This window comes from Ambystoma mexicanum, chromosome 6q (genome assembly GCF_040938575.1).
Source record: "Ambystoma mexicanum isolate Mex_15411 chromosome 6q, UKY_AmexF1_1, whole genome shotgun sequence".
NCBI classification, from domain to species: domain Eukaryota; kingdom Metazoa; phylum Chordata; class Amphibia; order Caudata; family Ambystomatidae; genus Ambystoma; species Ambystoma mexicanum.
In genome coordinates this window covers 989,848,325-989,872,434 of record NC_090937.1, presented here as the reverse complement: position 1 = coordinate 989,872,434, position 24,110 = coordinate 989,848,325, and the positions used below count along the sequence as shown (strand labels likewise).

Below are 24,110 nucleotides of genomic sequence, written 5' to 3'. Positions count from 1 at the left end.
TTGAGGAGCAGCGCGTTGACTTCTTCCATCAGGATGAGCTGTTCTTCCTTTGTTGTCTTCCTTTGGCATGGGGGATGGTTCAATGGTTTTTCGAGGAGCTCCACGCAATAACCTCCTGCTACTGTTGATAACACCCACTTGTCTGTGGTTATTCCCGCCCATGCGTGGGTGAAATATGAAATTTGTCCCCCTACTGGGGAGGCATGGAAAGGGACCTGTAGCGAGCTGCATTGTTTGGGAGATGTTCCTCCACCTCTAGATGTAGAGGCTCTCCTCTGGCCGCGGGTTCTGCACTAGCCTCTTGGGTAACCTTGGGACGCTTGACCCTGGTTGTTGTTCCATGATGAATTTCGACTTTGTCCGTATCTGGAGCCTCTTTGGGAATTTTGGCCACGAATACTGCAAACATTGTTCCCGCCCCTCTGCCAAGGTTATTAGTCAGTTGCCCAAGGGATTTGAGGGTACCATAGTCCTCTTTGGCTGATTTCAGAGCGTCATCTACCGCTTTACCAAAAAGCACGGTCGGTTCCACTGGCATGTTGAGTAACATTGCCTGGTTCTCAAGCTTAATGCCAGACTGGCGTAGCCTAGCGTGGCGCTTGATAATGGTTCCTTCCGCAATAATACAGCCTGCATTATCTGCAGCGTCAAGGTTGTTCTTGAGAACGCAGCAGGTAGTGGCTTTGCCTTCCGCTGCGACTAGGGCCAGTCAAGACTTTAAAGGCTCTGGAGCAGAGTCAATGAGGGCAGTAATCTCATCCCATTTATGGCAATCATAGAGCGCCAACAGTGTGGAATTGTTGGCGATCCTCGTTTGAAACACTGCCGAAGTCACAACTTTTCTTCCCATGTTGTAGAGCTTCTTGCTCTCCTTATCTGGGGGAGCCTTAGTGGTGTACCTGCCCTCTTTTGGGTAGTTGTGACATCGAGCGAATCGGGCTTAAGTTGCCCCCTGATATACAAAGGGTCAGACGGCGCTGAGCGGAAAGGTTTTTCTACCCACAAGGTTATTGCCCGTGTTGGATTGGGTGTCTCCAGTGAAGGTTGGATTCTTCTCTGGACAAACTTTAAGATGGGGACTAGCTGGGTGGCTTTATTTTGTCTCCCATGCTATCTCTGACAAAATCTTTGTCTTGCTGAGTCTCCTGTGTTTGAATACCGAAGTGCTCAGCTGCTTTGATTAATATGTCATTGGATAGGGGCTGATTATCTACCGGAGAATCAGGCACAGGGGAGTCCTGCTGAACAGGTGAAGACATAGTATACACCTCTGCCTCTTCATCATCATCACCATCATCATAACATTGATCAGAGTGTTGGTAGTCCTCATTATCCCCTTCAGTGTCTGTATGAATGTCATAAAGGTCAGCAGCAGTGCAAGGCCTTTTTGCTGGTGGCTCGGATGAAGACAATGGCTGAGAAGTGGAAAACAGGGGCTGAGAGCTGGAAGCCTGAGCAGTAGTAGGTGTAATCTGAAAATTCTCTACAGCCCGAGGGTTTTTCTCAAAGAAATTTGCAAAAAAAGTAATTCTCGACATTAGCCTATCTATGTCCTCTGCAGTCCATAGGGCTCAACTGGGGATGACCCCAGGGTAAGGTATTGCAGAGACTTGTGTTGAAGGTGTAGGAGTGGTAAAGTTGCCTTAGAGGGGGTAGACCTGTCCCTATGAGACTTGTCTTTGTCCTTATGGGACTTGTCCTTGTGATTAGAACTCTTGGAGGAAGATTTCTTGGAATGGGAAGCCTTTAACAGGCCTTCTGGGACATGTTTTTTAACCAGGTGCGACAACCAAGGTTTTTTGACTTTACAGCCGATTTCGACGAGATGTGTCGAGTTTCGGAATTGGAAATTGGAAATCGGAATTGGAAAGGACCTCCGCCTAGTCTACCGATGTACGGCGTTTGGTCGATGTAGTTTTATGGGCGGCGTATTTCGGTTTACGGGGCCTGTCATCGGGACCTTGAGTGCCCAGAGGACATGGAATCTACAGATCTCCCCCTAGACGCCATATCTGGGCATTTGGTCAGCGGCATCAACACATCGCCATGGGGTGAGTGCTTAGTGGCGTGGGAAGTGTAAGTGCTATGGTCGGGGGCTTTCACTTGGGAACTTGCCTGTTCCCCGTCACCCTCGCTGTCCAAAAAGACGGCAACACTGCAGTCACTGGAAGCTCCCTCCACGTCCATGGCGGCCTCGACCTGCATGGCGTAATGGGCCCAGCGCTTGGTTCTGAGATCTTTAAGGGTCTTAGATATAAAGAGCTTGCAAGCTCGACAGTGCCCTTCGTCGTGGTCGTGGTTCAAACACAGGTTGCACACTCTGTGTTTGTCAATCCACAGACATTTTTTATTACAAGTGGGACAGAATTTCAAGGGTGTTTTATCCATGTCTGGGAAAGGCAGCCGGGCAACAGGGAAGGGGAGGAAAAATGCATTGTACAATGAGCGCCCCCCACTCTTCCTACTGTAAGGGCCTAGGCCCGGTGGGCCTTCCAAGGCTGAAAGGGTCAGTTGAAACTTGACTCCGTCCAACGGCGCTGTCTTGTCTTTTCCACCAGAAGGAAAAGGACAGAAAGAGTAACTATATTTAAACTTATTATAAGCAAATGGCGTCCGCCGAAATTTGAACTCTGCAAAAAGCGTCCGCTCACAATGGCGGAAAAAAATAACCTGAGAGACCTTGACGCATGAACTACCATGGGTACAGTGGACGTCACACTAGGGCTATTACTGGGATGTTGCAGCTTCCACTAGATGTCGGCCTATGCATAGCATGTGATCTAAGCAGATTCCACAAGCCTCAGAAATATATATATATACTTTCACCTCTCCCAAATAGGTGTAAAGCATACAGGGAGGCAGTGTCAAAATCGACCTGCACTCCTTTGATGGGCTTTTCATTCTTTAAATTGGTCAGTTTCAAAACTGCTCAGCTGTGCTGTATATATCTTTAGTTGGACTGGCTATCAGTACTTGGCAATAGTTGTGCTATATATTTAGACATGGTACCCTCATTTCTTCAGCAGAGTGGCCAGTCCCTTTTCATGGATCAATGTCAACTATTCACAAAAGGCTGATGCACATTTAGTGGCTTCATACCCACATTTCCTAGCACGATTGCTATGTTCTCAGACAGTACATGAATTAGAAATGGAGTTCCAGTAATGCCTGAACAAGGATCTACCCAGAGCATGCAATATGGGCACATAAATTGTCAGTTATTCAATGGAACAATACATTAGGACACAGTGAGCGTCAGACTGTTTGCCAAAAAAGGAGAAATCATACATATTTAACAGCATGCATTTCCATTAAGGCAAACAAATGCACTTACTTCCACGCAGTTCAAATATCTCTCCAATCAGCATAAAACAAGGTTCAGCAAGAGCATCTCGTTTCCCATCCACATCGTCCCCAAATTCTGAAAGATCAAGATCTTCTTCGGTATCATCCTGGGGACAAAATACAAGTAGACTGTACGTTACACTTTTTCCTGTTTATGCCTGTGCTCTTCAGTTTTACTTCCTGTAGGTTCACCTTCTGTATAATATTTAAGCATTATAGGCCACATTACGGGCCCGGCGGTAACCCTGCCGGTGCTACCAGCGGGTTGCCGCCAGACCCGTAAATATTTCTGGCACCTGTCTTCCCGGTGCCACTGGGAGATTACAACCCCGGCGGCCCGGAACATCAGGCGCCGGTAAAATGTAAGTCTGCATTCCCAGAGAGTCCAATAGGACTCTATGGGAGTGGGGACACAGAAGCACCGGCACTGTTGCCAATGGTGTTGGTGCTTCCGTGACTGGTCTGCCTACCATGGCCGCTATTCCCGGCAGGGTCAGACCTGTCGGGCACGGCGGCCCACGGCAGGCAGCCCTGTAATATGCTGGTCTGGAAACAACGGTGCCGGTAAGCTTACAGGAACCCTTGTTTCCGGACCGGCAACGTTGTAACGAGGCCCTATGTCTATTATAAACTGTGCCTTGTTCAGGAGTGTGGTGATGTATGACAGCTTCACAGTTCTTCTCGACTATAAATATTGCAACAAAAACATGTACCGAAAATGTAGCTTTCACATGTGATCATTTAAACACTTAAACTTTCTAATCCATCCAATAACTGCAATGGTTAAGAGATGTTGCCTGTCAGGAGCAATGTATATATCTGCTGCGCTCTCGGCATCCACAGTATGAGGCACAGTGGGGACCTGAAAGGCAACTATTTCCAGTGGTGCTGATCCCATTGCCTCCAGAAGTATTAGCTCCATCATCACCTGAACTAGTAGCAACCTTTGTATCGAAGGAGTCACCCCTAATTTTCAGAGGACAGATTTTTCCATGTATCTATTGAAGAAAACCACACAGCGCTCTGTAGACAATCAATTACAGGCACAAGGTGATGAAAGAGATTGGGGTGCAACAATTCCAGCATCATTCACATCATCCAGATATACTTTGAGCACTATCCCCATTTGATGAGGCTTTAAGTCTAGGCAGGGGCCATAGGTGCTTTGCCAGGATTATAGGATACTCTTTAGGGTATTGTTGATTCTGGGTGGTATTTCAATGTTGATATGATTAAGTTCCATATGCCACTTTTTTAAAGAATGGCATTGATGAACATTCTATATACATTCAACTCTTACAAGATGAGTAGTGTATCGCCTAAAACAGGGCGAATTTACAGTCTTAACTTATATTGAACCCTTTAAGTCTAGCTAACTTCCTCACCTTATCCACAAACACACCCCTAGTGGGGCTAATGTACATAAAATTGAATCTCCATCAGATCCTCTGAAATGTTCTCCTTAAGGACTAGTAGACACGATACCATATATTCTATATGGAGCTGTGTAGGCCCCACACAGGGAAGCCAATCCAAATTCTAAACTCACATTAAGTAACAAGTAGACAAGTAATTTATTTACTAACCACTAACCTCCTGATGAGAGAAGAAATCGCCAGGGAGTTTTTCCAAAAAGGAGGTAATGGAGAAAGAAGACTTCTTTCCCTGCACGTGAATGACCTTTAGATATTCAGGGGAAGGGCTCAGAAAAGCATAAAGCACTTCACTCTGACACAGTCTCTCGTCAGAAAGCAATTTCTGTGGGAGGAAAAAAGACATGCAGATTAGTCAAAAAATCTGTCTTGGATTTAATTTACTGCTGACACGCATTTGTTCCTGAATAGATTTTTTGAACAACGCGCAAATACAGTCATTAAGTAATCATTCAAGAACACTACTTTTATAGACGTGCAATCTCCTTATAATCATGCAGGTGCTATGGCAGTCAACCAGGTGGGCAGGAATGGGAGCTAAAGCTACCAAAGCCAACACGACCATCTTCTTTTCACCTGTCTGCAGCAGGCCCTGAGGAATCGCTGCTCCCTGCTGTCTCCCTCTGACCCTGGAATAGCGTACCTCTTGCAGACCACTTATCTACACTCCATGTAAGCTACTCTATTTCCAGAGGCCACCTTTGCTTAAAGTCTTTTTTTTTTAAAGCAAAATCAGCATCGGCATGCACACTAGTCACAAAGCCTATTTCTGTTTTTTCTTTTTAAAAAAGGATATTAGCACATTGTATTATTTCCCAGGAGATTAGTGGATTTTTGTCCTAGAGGATAATGGCGTTAACGTCCAGGGGGCAGAGTTCAAGGCCATTAATTATCTTAAACCATCAACTCGGGCTATTAGGTGATTACTGGCTTGCTAAACTCGGACCCACCCACTCCCAGCCATTAACACAACAAAGCCAACTTCAAAACAAAAGCATCCAAATAACACACATGAATCTGACATGTTGATGCCAACCCACGCAAGCACACAAAATGCTCATCCCCAGCAAGCAGCCTCAATCGTCACAATGTGCTTGGTACTCAAGTAACCATGTAAAGCCAGTGTGCGGTTTAGAATGCCTGTGATTTGACGGGTGACGTTGGTCAAGCAAACATTTCTGATACTCCCTTCGGGGGTTTTCAGTTCTGTAAGTCAACCCAATAACCACATTTAGAGCAACAGGACCACTTTCATTCAGCAGTGATGTGAGAATTATGAGGTATTGTTTTCTCTCAGAAGGATGATACTTTGAAGCACTGCAACCACTAAGAATTGTGTGTGTAGACTTGCAAGGTGCACCTTAGTGGCAGTCTCTAAGCAGCAAGAGGTTAAAAAGATCCCCTGCACGGGCCTGGGGTAAAGGGAGGTAAGACAGACAAGGCTGTTGAGCTTTGCTTAAAGTCAGAGCCACTGGGGAGTCCCATCCAAGTACCATGCCCCATGAAGGACACTTGTATCAGAACTCACATGTAGCATGGTTGCGTTTAAAGCCTTGAACCCTCCAGGAGATGGCAGCGAGTGCGGCTCAAGATACAATGTAACTCAGAAAAGACACTTAAAAATGTAAAAAACATTTCCAAACAAAAAAACATCTTGCAGAAATAATTTGATTCCCCATTGCGACTCGGATGCTAACAGACTAACTAGGAAATAAAATGACAAGGTCCGGACTTCTGGTGAAGAGATAACCACCAGAGATGGTGATTTTTTCTGCTAGGTAAGAGGGAGTGTGCATGGTGACGGCTTTGGAAATGATACAACTGGCTTTGAACGAGATATGCGTTTGAAGCGACTAGGCAGAAAAGTTTGATGAAGGTGGCTGGTATGTGGTTGTATTTGTGGAAACCTTCAATGAGGTGAGCAGAAGAATAGAGGGCACTTCTCACAGGAGCTGGGGTCGTGGTCATTTAGTCGTTGAGTAGGGTGTTTAACTCTGTCCAGGTATGATAGCACTAAGGCATGTACAGTGTATCTGAAAATGGTATCTGGTATAAAAGGTGTGACTTTCTGTAGGATGGATAGTTGGTACTATGTTGTCGAAGTTTTCTTTGCTATGTAAAGCGCTTTGAAACACATTCTGTATAGGCGCTATATAAATAATCAATCAATCAATGTGTACTTTGAAAGAGAGGTGGTTGTTTACGTCGAATCCCAAAGATTTAGGACAGGATGTCATCTGCAGAGTGAAGCCCTCAAGGTTCGGGGTGGACAGCAAGGTTTGGATGAGTGGGTGTTTGTTTCTGAGAAGCAGGAATTTCATTTTGGTGGGTCAGTTTGAGGTAGGTGCAGGGGATCCAAGTCTGGATCAGGGTGAGGGGTGGTGCAGATCTTTCATGGATGATATTTTGAGGTAGAGTTCTGTATTGTTGGTGTATTGGTGGATCCAGTTGCTGCGTCTGGTGAGACAACGTTTTTGTGGCTACATGAAGAGGTAAAAGATCACAGGCAAGATTCCAAAGATATGTTGTGAGGGATCGATAAGAACGATGTGACTCGAGAAGTAGAGTTGACCTCTGTTTGTTTGTTTACACAGGATAGGGTTGGTTTCACAGGCCGCTTCTCCATGCCATCAGACCAGTGACGGATCCCTAACGGAATTGTGATTAGGGCCTGTAACTGCCATGCTTTTTTTGTTATTGGTAGTTAGCTGTTAGAAGTGGTACGCACTCCACTTTCACTGCTGACTGGACTTCCAAACAAAATGCGACAAAATGCAAGGGAATTATAAATTAGGGTTTGTATATAAATATAAGTATATACATGAGTAGTAAAAACTATGCAAAGCACGTTTGCAATCTACAACATGATCAGAGTTACAAATTGGAAGATTGCAAAATATACCTTTGTTGTTTTAGAGTAGGTTTGTCAATAATGAGAACCTAGTTTAACACCTTTTGAATGAGCTCCGCCACATATGCCAACATCGAAAAACAGAAATAGCTAAGAGCCAATTTTTACTCACAGGATATTCTTTATCTCTGCTCGCCTGAGCCAAGAGGCTGCTGCTTCTCCCTTTGTCTCATGTCTCTCACAAACTGACTTCTGCTCTGCAGGAGTAAAAGGATGAGCAGAGGCTAAAGGGCCCACTCAGCCCTCACACTTCAACAAACCAAGAGCCAACACAATCAAAGGTAAAATGGGCAGAGTTAAGTTACATACCTCCTTTGCCTTTTGTGGTAACGTGGGCCTAGGGAAGGCTTTACACTCAAGAGGGGTGTGAATGTGGTTCAGTAGCAACCCAAACAGAGAAGCATAAGAGTACAAAATAAATGTATGAAGAATCAAGGTTCTATGAAACTGTACACACTTTAATTAAACACACCATGTACAATAGTAACTAACTAGAAACACACTACAAAAAACCCACCCATGAGGAAAGAACACAGAATAAGCAAAGATATCAAGATGCAGCACTCTGGGTAATGAGACGGGGGAGAAAAGTCAATACATATCCACAATGTTCTTTAAAAGGATATGACATTGGGTGCAAAATGGATACAAAAAAGACCCAACCAGTCTCTAGGGCCCAAAAAAAGACCATGGGGGCAGTTAGTCAGTAGTGCCTTTTTGCAGTTCTTGGTGGTCCGGCAGCGCCAATCCAGACTTCTTGGCGCAGTGTGAAGATCTTGAGTGTGCAAAAGCCAGCAACGGAGGGTCTTGGAGGTTCAAATGTGTCAAAAAGCAAGGCTCCATAAGATCCTGTCTATATTGGTTCTCAGGATGCTGCGAGTCCTATTCTAGAGGAATACAAGATGGGTCGTTTTCTCATGCTCCCAACCATTTGGAGAGGATGGCACACAACTGCAAGGCTACTTCAACACTGAGGTTCTGGGTACTGCTGTGGCCAGCAAAGAGGCAGCTCCTTCTCTAGCAGCAGGTCCCTTCTCAAGTTGCTGAGAGTCCCACTCCAGGGACTCAGGGAAAAGATGGGTCCTTGTTTTCGGACTTGCATACACAAGGGGAAGATGCAAGGGGCTGGCACACAACTGCAGAGGTCCTTCAACATAGTGCGGTCATGGGTACCGCTGTGGCTGGCACAGAGGCAGGTCTTTTTCCAGCAGTAGGTTCACCCCCAATGGTCCCTGTAGATGGTTAGGGGACAGAGCTCACCTCTGGATTGGAATACCTGCATTCACCTCACAACTGGAGGACTCTAAAAGATCAGCAGGGTCCAAACAAAATCTTCATGGGTTGGAGTCCAAAGGGTGATTCCAAGATGATTCAAAGAAGTGGTGGGAGACCCCTTCTTTTAAAGATATAAGGCTGCAGGTGATCCAATCCCTGTTCTTGAAAGAACAGGGCTTTGCGCTTCCAACAGCAAAGTGCTGTGCTCCAGAGAAAGTGGAAGGAGAGAGAAGAACAAGTTACTTTCTTACCTTAGTAACGTTCTTTTGATGGGATGTTCCGACGACGTATCTATGACAGTAATCACCACAACTGTGCTGCTTCAGAATTTTTTTTTGGTGTCAGTGTCTTGCACCGATGACGTCGATACACTGTCCCTCGAGGGCCTCCGTCGAGCCGACGTCATCGAATGTTATAAGTAGGACGCACGACGCCCGTAGCCTCAGTTGTAGTTTTTTCCCAGAACGTGTTGCACCAATCTTCTGCCAGAATGACTACAGAAAGCTTTGCAGAAACATAAGCTGCAATCGCATACGAAATTCTATAGAGGGGCAGGCTGGGAGGGTTTGATGAGGAATACGTTGTGGGAACATCCCATCGAAAGAAAGTTACCAGGTAAGAAAGTAACTTGTTTTTCGAGGGGATTGGTTCGACGTATTCCACATCTATGACAGACTCCCAAATCAGTACCAACGTATGGAGGTGGGAAAAGAATTTAGAATTTTAGAATGCCCAATCAAATTGCAGAATAGAGGACCGCCTTGCCAAAGGCCAAAGGCCAAATCTTGTCCATGGATAGAATCCATGGATAGAATCCAGGGAGTAGTGTTTTGCAAAAGTATGGACAGAGGCCCATGTGGCTGCTTCACAAATGTTGCGAATGGGAACACCCCTTTGCAGAGCAGTCGAGGCAGCCACACCCCTAGTTGAATGAGCCCGTAAGTCTACCGGAGGGTCCTTACCCGCCAAACGGGAACATTCAGAGATTGTCAAGATAATCCACCTGGACAAGGTCTGCTTAGTAACAGCTTGATCCAAACGCCTTGCAGCGTATCCTAGAAAGAGCTGATCATCCACTCTGACCCGGGACATGTGTGAGATGTAGAAACTTAAGCTCTCCTTGGATCCAACCTATGGAGCCTCTCCTCTTCCTTAACAGGATGCGGAGGAGGATAGAACGCCGGAAGAATTACCTTCTCGCTCAAATGAAATTCCGACACAACCTTCAGAAGAAAAGAAGGACGAACCCTAAGAACAATCCTGTCCTTATGGAACACTGTGAAAGGTGGCTTGGCAGATAGTGCCTGCAACTCACTCACTCTGCAAGCGGATGTAACCGCAACAAAAAATACAATATTAAATGACAACAGTCTCAATGGACAAGAATGGAAGGGCTCAAACTGAGCTCCCATCAGGAACTTAGTTCAAATCCCAACTGGGCACCTGGAAAGGTTACGGTGGAAACACATTAGTTAGCCCTTTCAGAAACAGAGAAATCAAAGGAATCTTAAAATAAGAACACTCCTCAGACGATCGCTTAAATATGAACAGCGCCGCCAGGTAACCCTTAATGGCACCCACTTGCAGGCCCTTGTGGGCTAACGAAACCAAAAAAGACAGAACCACAGGAATGGCACATGAAAAAGGATCCACATTCTTTATCCAGCACCAGTCGCAGAACTTTCTCCAACGGCAACGGTACAGAGACTTTGTTGCGGGCCTTCTGGCCGAAAGCAATACCTCCATCACGTCTTCAGGGAGGTCCTAATCCTTATACCTCAACCTTTCAGAAACCATGCATGAAGGTGGAGAGACTTGACCTCTGGATGGAGAACCGACCCACCTCCCGTGAGAGCACATCGACTCGAAAGGGAAGACCGTGTGGAGGGCAGATGGACATGTCGAGAAGGTCCGGGTACCATGCTCTCCCTGGCCCATGCCGGAGCAATGAGGATCATTTGGGAACCGAACCTCTATAACCTCCGGAACACTTGTGGAATGACGGGGACTGGAGGAAACGCGTACAGCAGTGGGAAGGACCACTCCACTACAAACGCGTCTCCTAAGGCTCCTCTTGGAGGAAATTTGCGCAAGCAGAATTTTTCGCATTTCCGGTTGACACAGGAGGCAAAAAGATCCACTTGTGGGCTCCCCCAAAGGGCGAAGATCTCCAAGAGAACTTCTTGAGCCAGCTCTCACTCATGAGAGACCGTGTTCTGCATGCTCTGAGCGTCCGCCGCCTCGTTTTCGTCTCCTGCCTGATGAACTGCCGAGATCGAACTTTCCTGCTGGATGGCCCAGAACCAGAGCTGCATCGCCTCTCTGCACAGTGGGAGAGACCCTGCCCCCCCTTTTTGTTGAGGTAGTGCATGGCCACTATATTGTCCATCAGAATCAGGACATTCTTCCCCTGTACAGATGGCAGAAAGGCCTTCAGGGCTAGCCTGATGGCCCTCAGCTCCAACAGATTGATATGGAGTCTGGACTCCGACGGAGACCAACGACCGCTGACTGTCAACTCGTTGGCATGAGCTCCCCATCCCGTGAGGGATGCGTCTGTCACGATCGTTACCTCCGGCCAGGGTAGCCAAAATGGAGCCCCCTTCATCAGATTGCCTTCGACGCCCCACCACAAAAGATCCTGGGCGACCGAGGGCGGCACCTGAACGAGATCCGACATCCTGCCGGAGGACTGCGACCACAGCATCTTGAGAGCCCATTGCAGAGATCTCATCCGCAACCTGGCCTCTGGCACCAGTAGAATGCAGGATGCCATGAGGCCGAGCAACCTCAAGAACTGGAACGCCGGGAGATTCTGGGTATGTTGAAACTTGTGCACCATCTACATAATGTCATGAGCCCTCACCTGGGGAGTCGAACACAGCCCCAGGGATGTGTCGAGTACTGTTCCGATGTACTGGAGCCGCTGGGTAGGTGTCAAGAGGGACTTCTTTAAGTTGAGGGAGAAGCATAGCTTGTGAAGGGAGTGGCAGGTGACGGACAGATGATCCAGGACTTGCTCGGGAGAGCGCGCCCTGATCAACCAATCGTCCAGGTAGGGGTAGACGTGAATCCCCCTTTTCCTGAGATATGCTGCCACCACCACCATGAGCTTGGTGAAGACCCTCGGGTGGAGGTCAATCCGAACGGCAGGACCTGAAACTGAAAATGAGAGTCGCCAACCACGAACCTCAGGTACTTCTTGTGCTTGGGATGAATCGGCACAAGAAAGTAAGCATCCTTGAGGTCGAGAGACACCAACTTGTCCTGAAGGTGAAAGGCCTGGAGGACTTGAGAGAGAGTAACCATCTTGAACTTGTCCTTCCTGAGGAGCTTGTTCAAACCACGTAAGTCCATGATGGGTCTCAATCCCCCATCTTTTTTCGGGATCAAAAAATATGGGGAATACCATCCCTTGTTCCTCTCTGCTACAGGCACCAGTTCTATGGCACCTTTCTCAAGCAGGGATTTGATTTCCTGCCCAAGGAGCGGATCCAGACTCTTCAAAGAGAGCTTCCCCGGTGGATTGTCAGGAGGCCTCTGCCGGAAAGGAAGACAGTAGCTGTGGGCTATGATCTCCAGAACCCACACATCTGAAGTAATGGCACGCCATTCTACAAGATGCTGCGCCAGCCTACCCCCAACCGGCGAACCATGGGACATGGCATCATGACTGAGCTGAAGCAGCTGCGGCAGTGCCTGAGGGCAAATAGGCAACTGCCCGAGCGGCTTGGGCACCACGAGTACCTTGTTTTTCGCCTCTGGTACTCCTACGTTGGCCCCTTTGACTGGCAGCTCCCCTCGATCTACCAAAGGAAGAGTAGTATCGAAAGGAACCTCCCCTCCATTGCTGTCCCCTAGGACAAAAAGGCAGAGGTTGACGTACTGCAGCGCTCAATGACTTTGCTGCGGCTTTGAGGGCCGCAACCTCTCAAGGCTCTCGTCAGCCTTGCTGCCAAAAAGATGGTCACCATCAAAGGGCATGTTGAGAAGCCAGGACTGTATATCAGGAGCAAACCCCGACTTCCGCAACCACGCAAACCTACCTGCGCATCACAGTGCTCGCCGCCATGGACCGGCTGACACAGTCTACCACGTCCAGACCCGACTGAAAGTATTCACACATGGCATCCTTGCCATCCTGAATGAGGGCAAGAAAAGCACCCCGTTCCTCCCCTTCGGGAATATGTTCAGCCGCCAAAGAAACACAATTCCACAGAGTGTGAGTGAATCTTGCCAAGGCACAAATGGAGTTGGCCACCTTTAAAGCCCCAGATGAAAACACTTTCTTAGCCCAACCGTCAAAGCGCTTGTCGTCCCTATCTGGAGGGATGGTAGGGTACGCAGCCGGCTTTGCTGGGGCCCTAGCCGCCTGTTCCACCAAACTCTCCAGAGTGGGGTGCAAAGGCAAGTAGGACGGTATTTTTTCAGTAGCGACTTATTCACTGCCGGGAGACTCTCCGGAGCAGTCCAAGCCGCCTCCACCCTTCTTTGTAAGGCAATATGAAATGGCAGCACCGGGTCAGTGGGTGGACCTTGGTCCAAAATATCTGTCAGGTCATCCTGCAGAAAATCCACAGGTGGAGCAGACCACCCCAAGTACTCTGTCACCCTCGACATGAGACACCTGTACGACGACTTGGCGTGTGTACCAGGCTCAGGCCTGCCAAACTCAACCTCCAGAGAGGTGTCCAGACCACTGGCATCATGCAAAGATTGACGCAGGTCTTCCATCTGGCTATGACTCGATAACAGGTCATCAGGAACCTCAGGTGGAAGAAACCCCTCCACATCTTACCCTTCATTCACCTCTTTGATGTAATCCAAAGGCTGGAATAAATCCCTGGATGAGGGTACAGAACAAGGCTCAAACACAGGCCTCACTGATTTACTCAGGGCCTTCTCCTCTGGGTTTCCACCGGTCTCCGGGGGAACCTCCGATAAAGCCTCCTCAAAAGGCATCGACGAAATGGCATCAATGTCGAGTGAGGCACCGACGACTTTGACAAAGGCTTTGAGGCTGGAGCCCCGAGCGTGTCCTTCGACGGTCTCGGCGCCGACGAATTCCTCCGAGGCAGAGCCTCGAGAGAGCCCCTCGACGGACATGGCGCCGACAGCGTCTATGCCTTCTTAGAAGGCCTCACAGGCTCCAACGGTCTCGAGGGCGACGAGGACTGGGACCTGGAGCGGGCATGGCTAGAGCGATCCACCTTGTCCGATCGGGACCTTGATGGCTCCCGATGATCGCACCGACCGCCCGAGCCTGAAGGCGTGCGAGCGGTGGCCCTTGCACGTTCCTTGCCGGCTTCCGAAGGCGCAGACGGAACGGAACCCTGCGATTCGAAAATCGCCATCATCTCCTTGCGAAATGCATCCTATTCCGCCAGAGATGAATGCTTGTTGGGACAAGCTACCCACCGTCTGGCGGAGTCCTCGGACGAGGACAGGGAAGGCGACCGTTGATGGCGCTTCCGAGAGTGCCTAGAAGAGGCAGAGGAATGGTGGGAACCACTCCGGAACCGAGAACTCCTGGACTTACGCCGACGCGGAGAGTCGCCCCTCGAATCGTCGGTCGAAAGGCCAGCAGATTGCGACTTACGGGGTGTGCAAACCCTACCTACAGTTAACTTCTTCCGCTCCCGCAAGGCCTTCAACGTCAAAGACTGGCATTCATCTCAGTCATCGGTGGCGTGGTCCTTGCCGAGGCACCACAGGGAGACGTTGTGCGGTTCCGTAAGCGACATCTTGGAACTGCAGTCGCGGCACTTCTTGAAGCCCGACCTCGGGGTAGAAGAAGACGAACACATGATTCTCACAATAAACCAAGAACGAAGAACCCATTCAACAGGAGAAGAACCGAGGCGCGCTGAAATTCTGAAGCGAACACGTTCGCGTAAAAAACAGAACAGAGGCTACGGGCGTCATGCATCCTACTTATAACATCCGGTGATGTCGGCTCGATGGAGGCCCTCGAGAGACAGCGTATCGACGTCATTGACGCAGGACACCGATGCCAAAAAAAAATGTCCGAAGCAGCACACCTGTGGTGATTACTGTCATAGATGTGAAATACGTCATAGGAACCAATCCCCTCGAAACAAGATGTTGGAAGTCTTCCTCCAGTATACAGAGCCCTCCCGTCTACTCTAGCTGCGCCCCTTCCCTTCTCACTAGGAACAAAAGGCCTTTTTAAATGCAGCACCCTGGTGTGAGGCTACTCCCTTTTAAATGGGTGTGCTCCTTTAATGCCTGGGCCCACGGCAGCTGCCTGTTCTGCAGCTGTCCCTGACAGAGGGCGTTACCTGCCCTCACAAAGAGATGGGCAGCTTTGAGGGGAGCCAGGTACATGGCTGGGAGCCCGGCAAGGAGGACGTTACCTCCATCAATGTGTGAGATATCCAAAGCTTGGACTACTGTACGGAAGTTGGCGGGGGGATGAAGGGCTTGATTTTTCTGTGTGTCGAGATTTGGAGCCAGGCAGTTTGCGCTTTCTTGGTCACATGTTTTTGGAGGCAGAGACCGCTATTGACAATGAAGCTTCAGGATTTGGCTAAGTTGGCCAGCTTGGGGGTGAATCCGTCTAGGTTCATGTTATCGAGCCAGTTTTGAACGATCAGTTGTTTGGAGGGGTGCCGATAAGGACCAACTCAGTTTTAGTGGGGTTGAGTTTTAGGTAGGCAAATGACATCCAGGTCTGGATGGTGCACAAGCAGCAGAGGAGACGAGATAGGTCTTGAGGTAAAGCTGCGTGTCATCGGTGTACAGGTGGATGGAGATGCTGGGGTCGTCAAAGAGTTTCCCAAGGGCTCCATATAGAGGTTGAAGATAATGGGTGAGAGAATGGAGCCCTGTGTCGCGCCGCATGATACCGGTAGGCATTTGGACCCGAGCTGCCCCATTTGGACGGTTTGGAATCTGTTGGCGAGGTATGAGGAGAAGCAGTCAAGGACTTTTCCTGCGAGGCCCATTCTGGTGAGGAGGGTTGAGATGTGCGTGGGGTGGTCGACTGTGCTGAATGCTGCTGAAACGTCAAGGAGGATGGGGAGGCAAATGTCACCTCTGTACGTAAGATGTAGTGCATCGTCTATCACCCGAATTGTGGCAGTTTCCTTTCTGCATTTGGGGCGGAACTCTGATCGGTAGTCGTGGATGAGGCCGAGTTGGTTCATTTTGACGAGCAACCGATTGGCTATGGCCTTATCGATTAGTTTCCCTATGAAAGGGAAGCTCATGATCGGTCTGTAGTTTGCTAGGTTGTCAGGATCGAGAGTGAGCTTTTCCAAGAGCAAAGTTCCAGGCTCAAATGCTAAAAAGCAGTAAAGTTCTCAGTTCCAATTCAAACATCAACATTCCTTCTTGCCCATAGTTTCTTCACTATTGCGTTCCGGGAGAACGTCTCCCTTCCCCAGGTATCTTGCTCTCAGTGTTTTCACAATGCCAGGGCATGACTCCCTTCCCCTGGCCCTTTTCAGTCTTACTCCACCGATCACAACACCAGAGGGAATTTGTCCCTTCGCCTGGCCTTTCCTCTGGCGAATACTTAGTATGCTTTTTCAAGAGGGAGGGGATCAGCCCTATTTTTAGAGAGTACGGGAAGGAGCCTTCAGCGAGATAAGTATTGACGATATGAAGGAGTGCGTTTGGGGCACAGCCATAGAGCTCTTCTATGATGGAGCCTTGGAGGAGATCTTCCAAGTAGGCTGTGGGTTTGAGGGATGCAAGGGTGTCAGAGAGGTCCTTAATGGTGATCCGGGTGAAGTCTGACCAAGAGGGGGAGTTCCTGGCACGGGGTGGCTCCTTAGATGTCTTTGCAGAGTCGATAAAGTCCCTGATTTTGGCAATTTTATCAAGGAATAAGCTGTTAATGCTATTGCATTTCTTCTGCATAGCCGGGACCTCAGGGTCCGGGTAGGCCCGGTGCAGTGTCTGACAATGATGAAGAGGGTTCTGCTCCTGTTATGGGCACCCTCAATTGCGGTGGTGTAATAATTTACAACACCAGGGGAATGTCTCTCTTTCCCTGGCCTTTTCTCAGGCATACTTTGCAGTTCACAATACCAGGGGGAATAGCTCCCTTCCCCTGGCCTCCTTAGATTTTTAGTACAGTTCACATCACCAGCCAGAATTACCCCTTCTCCTGGCTTCTTTACACTTTTAGCACAGTTCACAATAACGGGGGAATGACTCCCTTTCCCCTGGCTTCTTTCTTATTTATGTGTTGTCACGAAGAAGATGGCACGCAAATGTTCATTTAGTTTTTGGCTTTGGTAGACCTGGTTCACTCTCCTGCCAGGCACAACCCTAAAGGGGATGGCTTGCAAACGTTTCTTTAGGGTTCGGATTTGGCAGACTTGGTTCACTCACCTGCCAGGTACCTCCACAAAGAAGATGACTTGGATGCCTCTTGTTCCTTTTTGGGTGTGGGTCCTAGACCCGTATTCATATTTCCTTCCCAAGGCTTCCCTCCTCGCACCTGATCAGTAGTCTCGGAATTTTCCCCAACTTCCTTACACCCTCACCAACCTTCCCAGCTACACAGATACCTTTTGGGTTCTTGCTGGATTCCTCCTGTTGTTCTAGGGCTCTCCAAGCTTCGGCTTCAGTCTTCCCCCAGCGTCGCTGGCTTTATGACGAGCTGTGGCCTCCCCTCAGCATGCCTCTGCCTTCCGCGTGCACATCAGAGCTTTCATGCACCAACCAGATTCTTCTCGCGCCCGGACCTTCTTCTGACTCGGCTTCTGTCCTGTACCACCTCGCTGGACCTAACAGGGACATCCTGGTTTCCTTGCACATGCCGTACTCACTGGTTTCTTCCCGGTGCTCTGCCGAATTGCTTTCTTGCTCGCGATTTCTCCAGGGAGGTCTTCTCCCTTTGCTAAGTCCTTCGTCTGTTTTTACTTTGAATCTCGCAAAACAACTAGAACGTGTATGCACATTCTCTTGAGGACTCTTCATTGCTCCTCATGTTCTCCTCGTGCCAATTCCTTCCAGGAAAGTTTTTCCAAAGTCATCCCTACTCTTCCTCGACCAGTTTCTTCTAGGGAAGTCTTTCGAAGGTCATCCCTACTCTTCCTCGTCCCAGTTACAAATGGAAGTGAAGCACTGAGGTGGAAAGGGCTGTGGACTTGGTGCTGTTTGGCTGTGGCGAGTGCAAAGGAGAAAGGAGGAAGAAGGAGTCTCAACCCATTGAAACCCACAGAAGAGGGAAGAGGTGCGTGTGCCTTTAACATCCTTCAGCCAGCTGGTCAGCTGAATATTTAAGGCCGCTTCTGTAACCCTTGCGGTGTGAAGCCCTGAGGTGGAAAGGGCTGTGGACTTGGTGCAGTTTGGCTATTTGGCGAGCGGGCGAGCCTTAGCAATGGCGGCAGCGCCGTCTCCAGCATTGAGGACTCGAGCTCAGAAGCGCTGTGACTGTGCTGGCGGTCCAGCTGAAACTATAGCTTCACAGCGTCCTCAAATCACTCCCAAAGTAAGTCGCTTCTATTCCTGTACTTCTGATGTGGATGACTCCATCAGTGAACATGATTCTGAATCTGTCCAACACGTACACTGTGATACAGTAATTGAAGCACCTACTGAAGCACCTACTGGCTCGAATGGACCCGTGTATTCGCGGGAGGTAGCCCGCCTGGCACCCGGCGTTGCTGTGGAGAGCAGCATTGCATTAGTTACTGCCGCTGACTGTGTTGCCAGTGGCAGCGCCGAGCATATTGACTCCTCGGCAGCGCAAAACGTAATTAAAACAAACTCTAATGAAAATGAGACTCCTGAAAGCAATGGCAATATTCCCCCCCACGCTAAACCTGCAATCAACACACACCTGCACCATGGTCCTGTGGACGGCTTCCTAGAGGGAGCGGTGGATGTCGGGGGGAGTAGTCCGCTGCAGTGCGGCCCGAGAGCCGTTGTGCGTGGCGAGGTGACTGGCGGCTGTGGATGCTCCCCATGGTGGCGATCGCGCACAAGGTTTGGGAAGCGTGTCCGCGCAGGGCAGCAGCCCATCAGAGTTACTCAGGTCAGCCTCCCAACTGAATGACCTCACGCTCCCTAGGTTGGGTTGCGAGGAATCCACTCGCTCCACAAAGGAGTTAGAAGCTTCGTTCAGTGCGAGCTCTCCATTGAGTGTCAGGAAAAAATTGCCCAATGGGTACATTCATGAGCTTAATGATAATGACACTGTCTTTCGGCAACTCAATTTAACCCCAGAGGAGCAAGGTCGAGAGCTGAGTCTGAATCATGGCAGCCTGATGGATCTCCATTCGGGTGAAAAAAGTGCTGCAAGAAGAGACTCATTGGGTGTTGTTAATAATGTATTACAGAAGCTAGTGCTCTTGAACAAAGTATGTTCAAATAAGCAACCTAAAGAGCACAGGACATCTGTAGAGTCTCAGGCGAAAACATCCCTAAAATGAAACAACACCCATTTAATGGGGTCCAAAGGTGATATATGGTCAAAAGTTTGTTACAAACGGGTGAAAACACACAAACACCTGCCTAATGGGGAGTCGTGGCATGATTTATCTGGTATTCACTTGACCTCCCAAAAAAGGCATTCAGCTCTCAATAGAAAAGAAAACGAGGTTGCTGAGGAGACGTCTTACAATGAGGCCTCCTTGCACAATGACTCTATGGACTCATCTTTGATGGAACGTCCATTCCCCAAAATTCGGCGTAACAAGGAGTACCGTGCTGGCAGGATGTTGAAGCAACATGTACAAACCTCAAGAACTGAAATGCCCACCACGTTGCCCTCGACCGAACTTCAAGCCCTCCTAATGGCATCCTCGGCGATTTCTTTGGCCCCTTTTATGAAACTCTATGAGAACATACACGAGGCTACTAAAGACTTAACGAGTGTTGTGGCCACGATGAACTCTAAACTGATTCAATTAGAAAAAATCTGTGATCGCTCGTATGTAGAACAACACGAGGGAATCAAGACTGGAAGTCGCACGAGAGGCACTTGCATTAGTCAAATATGATACAAGTCAATCATCCCTGTCAAGGACCTCTGGGTGTACCAAAACTGATGGAGGGCAAACAAGCATTGAATCTAGAACTCAAATCGAGCATGGGCAAAACTTCTTTTTACAACACCAACAACGCCAAGCTGGTGCTTTGACTCTGCCAGAACTACAATGTCCTCAGTCAACAACCCCGATGCAGATCCCTCCAGAGTGCATTTTGGCCTCATTAGAGGCCAGGAAATCCAATGCGACTTCAGTGGACGTAATAAACAAGGTCTCGCAACCACTGCTAAAGACTGGTCCCTGTTCATCTGTAATCTCTTTTAGCCCAAACATCGTGGATTTGTCATTCCATACAGCATTTGAACATGCCAGAAGTTACGCTAATCAAGCTTGCCATGACATTTAAAATGGCATCGACCTCAGGAGTCAGCTTACAACCGGAACCAACTTCAAAAGATGGGTTACTTCCTTCTATAGTGGGGCTGCCTAATGTATATTCAATTTTCACAGGAGGGTCCCAGAATTTAGGCAAGTCTGAGGAATTGCCTTCAAAACCTCAACAAGCCGTTAAGATAAACATCAAGAAATCGAAAAACCAAAAGGCGAGGAAAAATAATACTCTAAATGGAGCTCGGAAGTTCTTGCAGAACATTAAAATTGTCCAGATAGTGTCAACTGACTCTGACAAACCATCTACGGGCCCTGTGTTATCTAAAAACAAAATTCAAACTCAAGGTAAAACTGTAAACTTAACACCCTTTAAGGAACCTCAAACGAAGGTTACTACACCATCTGCGGACATAGCGCCAGAGCTACTAAACTTGTCAACTTATGATGATCCGGAATACGTGGATCTGAAGGAATCAACATGGTCAGGCAAAGGCTCGACGAAGAACACGGGGAAGCAAACAAGTTTGGTGCCCATTCTTTGGGGGCGTGGCTTGGCAGCCATGGAATAGGCTGGAAACCCTGTGTGCTCCGTGATCTGACAACTTGATCCGACCAAGAAACGCATATTTTTTTTTGATTAGCAGCGGCCCAAAAAGCTTGTGCAGGCGTGGGAAGGCACAGAGCAGAGCATGAGCAGGTTGACTGCAAATTTACAGCGGAGGAACGGTCATATTGTTACTTTGGACTGAGAGGCCGATCGCGGAAGAGACATCAAAATGGCTGCGGATGAGAACAAAGAGATCCCGAGGGGCGCACCCCTGAGACGGAGGAGCGGACTCCGTTCGACAACAGCCGAGGAGGATCACTAGGGATACGAAATAATCATCACATTGCCCAGTCCGGGTGGCTGCAGTGAAAGGAAAGCAAGGGGAGAGACGCTGGTGGAGTGCCCGGAGCGGAGCGTGGACGATCGAAGGAACCAGCAGATACTATCACCCTTTGAGGATAGCGAGAATCCACTCTTGCTGGGACTGAAGACCACGGGTAAAGGGGCTGACCCACGACTCAGACACAGCACTATGTCTAATAAACCCCCAAGACTGAAGAGTAAGCAACCCACATTAGAGGAATACACTAAGACGCCGCCCGGCCCGGAAGGGGCCAGGAACAAAGACAAAGCCCAAGTTGGGAGCAGTGCCACCATGGGCGCGAATCAGGAGGTCCTTGAGGCGATCGCCGATCTGAAGGCTGCTTGGAAGACCAGGCTCGAACTGGCGGTGACAGAACTAAAAAATGCGCTGGAGCTCCAGGTTGGGGCAGTGCAAGAGGATGTGAATCTGCTACGGCAAGACGTTAGGTCTCTGGCGGAGCGCACGGAGAACCTCGAGAAGGATATGGGCCCTAACACGGCGGACTGTTCTTCCCACCAGTCGGAGCTTCACGCCCTGGTACAACAAGTGGGTAATCTGGAGAGCAGAGCGTAGGAGGCGGAAGGACGAGCCCGGAGAAATAATATCCGTATTGTTGGACTACCAGAAGGAGCAGAAGGCCATAACCCCACAGAATTCGTTGAAACAATGTTGCTACAAAGAATCACTGGAGGAGTGCTGTCTCAGGGGTTCGCGGTGGAAAGGGCGCATAGGGCCCTAACGAGGAAACCACCGCCAGGAGGCCCACCAAGGCCGGTAATCGCCAAGATACTTAACTACAGGGATCGAGAAAGGATCCTGGAACACTTCCGCAAAGGTGGGACAATACAAAGGGGGTCAGCAAATATAACGGCTTACCCGGACTATACCCTGATGGTGCAGCGGAGCAGAATGAACTTTGGGGCAGTCAAGAGGAGATTGCGAGAAGCAGGTCATAAGTACATGCTGCTTTACCCGGCTAAACTGAAGGTTTTCCACAAGCACAGAACTTTGTTTTGTGAAACTCCGGAAGAAGCAATGGGATGGTTCGACACGCAGGGATGCCCCCAGGAGTCGGACGTTCTGACAGGAGAAGGAGGTGATGTGGATAAGTAATGAACGAGAGTGTCAGAATTTAAGACTATGGGACTGGAATATAATTATTGAAGTAGCTTGTTGAAGGGTGTGATCAGGCTGGAAGAAACACATGTTCCGCTACTATTGCGATCAAGATTTGGACTAGGAGCCTTGCAGGACCAACCTTTACATCGAGTTTCATTAGGGCGCCGATAGTGCGGTGACGCCCTGCTGGGGTCTTGCCCGGGGTATCAGGGTAGGCCCAAAAGCGGGGGAGCCTGAGATCCAGGGATGGAGCTGGGCAGCTGTTGGGGTTGGGGTAGGGTGGGGAGGAGGGAGGGAAGGGGTTGTGTGCTGTGGTTTGTTATAGTTGGGGAAGAGTTATGGGGTGAGCCTACACCTCACAGAAAACGAGATGAACCATGGGAGACCTTAAGATAGTCACTTGGAACGTTAGGGGGCTCAATAGTTATCTGAAGCGGAACAAGGTAATGATGTACCTACGCAGACAGAAAGTGGATATAGCCCTGTTACAAGAAACTCATTTAACGAAAGACAAACTAGAAGTGGTACGGAAGAAATGGAGAGGGACAGTGGTGGGGGCAACCATACTCTGCCTATGCAAGAGGGGTAATCACATGGGTGGCCCCACATGTTCCGTTTCAGTTGCTGAGCTCGCAGGTCGAGGCGGATGGCAGGATGGTGGAAAATAGAGAGATCTGCATCGTAAATACTTATGCTCCGAACCAAGATACAGCTGCGTATTTTAGGACCCTATATAGTACACTCAGTGGCAGCGTGGGGGGAGCTATATTGTGGGGGGGGGGACTTCAATTGTGTGTTGAACCCCACCATAGATAGATCAGATAATAAAATAGTTAGACCCACCCCGGCTGCAAAGGCACTACATGCACTATTGTTGGATTTTGGGCTGACAGATGCATGGAGAACACGTCACCCGCAGGATAGACAATATTCACATTATGCAGCCCGACAGGGCCTATACACAAGACTGGACTATGTATTTGTCACGCAGGAGTTACTGACCGAAATACCGCAGGCGGAGTACCAAGCTAGAGTCCTCTCAGACCACTCGCCACTGCTGCTAACATGGCAATACCGACCCCCTAGGGGAAGGACACCCACATGGTGATTGCGTGCAGAAGCGCTTAAAGATAGCGTATTCAGGGAGGATATGCGAGAGGAAATAATAAGTTATTTTGAGATAAATACTGGCAGTGTCAAGACAGCGGGTACACTCTCGGATGCATTTAAAGTGGTAGTGAGAGGAATTGCCATTGCCAAGTCTAAAGGACTGCAGGATGGGATTCTGACCGAATTACAGGACTCTGAAAAGGAATTGGAGAGGGTATTGGAACGGGGCAGCAACACGAAGGCAGATACAGAAATGACACTGGGCCTGCAGCAGATATGTGCAGGATACTGGGAGAGATTATGTAATCTTAATTATAAAATGTACATAGAAAGGCAATATGCTGGAGGCGACAAACCAGGAAGACTCCTTGCGTGGCTCTACAAAAATGAGACTCCCAGGCCCCCAATCAGAACAATAGTGAAAGACAATGGCGACGTAGTGGATACGCAAGAGGGGGTTAATCAAGAATTTGCAGATTATAGACGCTTGTACGGAGACGAGACGGCAAGCAGAAGAGGGGAGATAGGAGACATACTGGAAGACATTGGGCTACCCCAAATTAGTGTGGAAGAAAGGGAGGAGCTAGACGCCCCGATCACTCTAGAAGAGCTAGAAGAAGTGGTGAGGCAGCTGCCTACGTGTAAA

General features: G+C 48.9%; 1 protein-coding gene across 2 annotated transcripts in view; it reads right to left on the bottom strand.

Moving 5' to 3' along the window:
• The window catches only part of SNX25 (sorting nexin 25), a 1,900,476-nt gene that overhangs the window by 251,143 nt on the left and 1,625,223 nt on the right, over positions 1-24,110 (bottom strand). Inside the window, exons 14-15 of one of the 2 annotated variants that reach the window (XM_069631509.1) lie at positions 4,939-5,103; positions 3,335-3,452 (exon numbers count right to left, since the gene is read on the bottom strand). In XM_069631509.1, coding sequence (XP_069487610.1) covers positions 3,335-3,452; positions 4,939-5,103 — 283 coding nt within the window. The remainder of the gene's footprint in view (positions 1-3,334; positions 3,453-4,938; positions 5,104-24,110) is intronic. The other variant, XM_069631510.1, reaches the window with a different exon arrangement.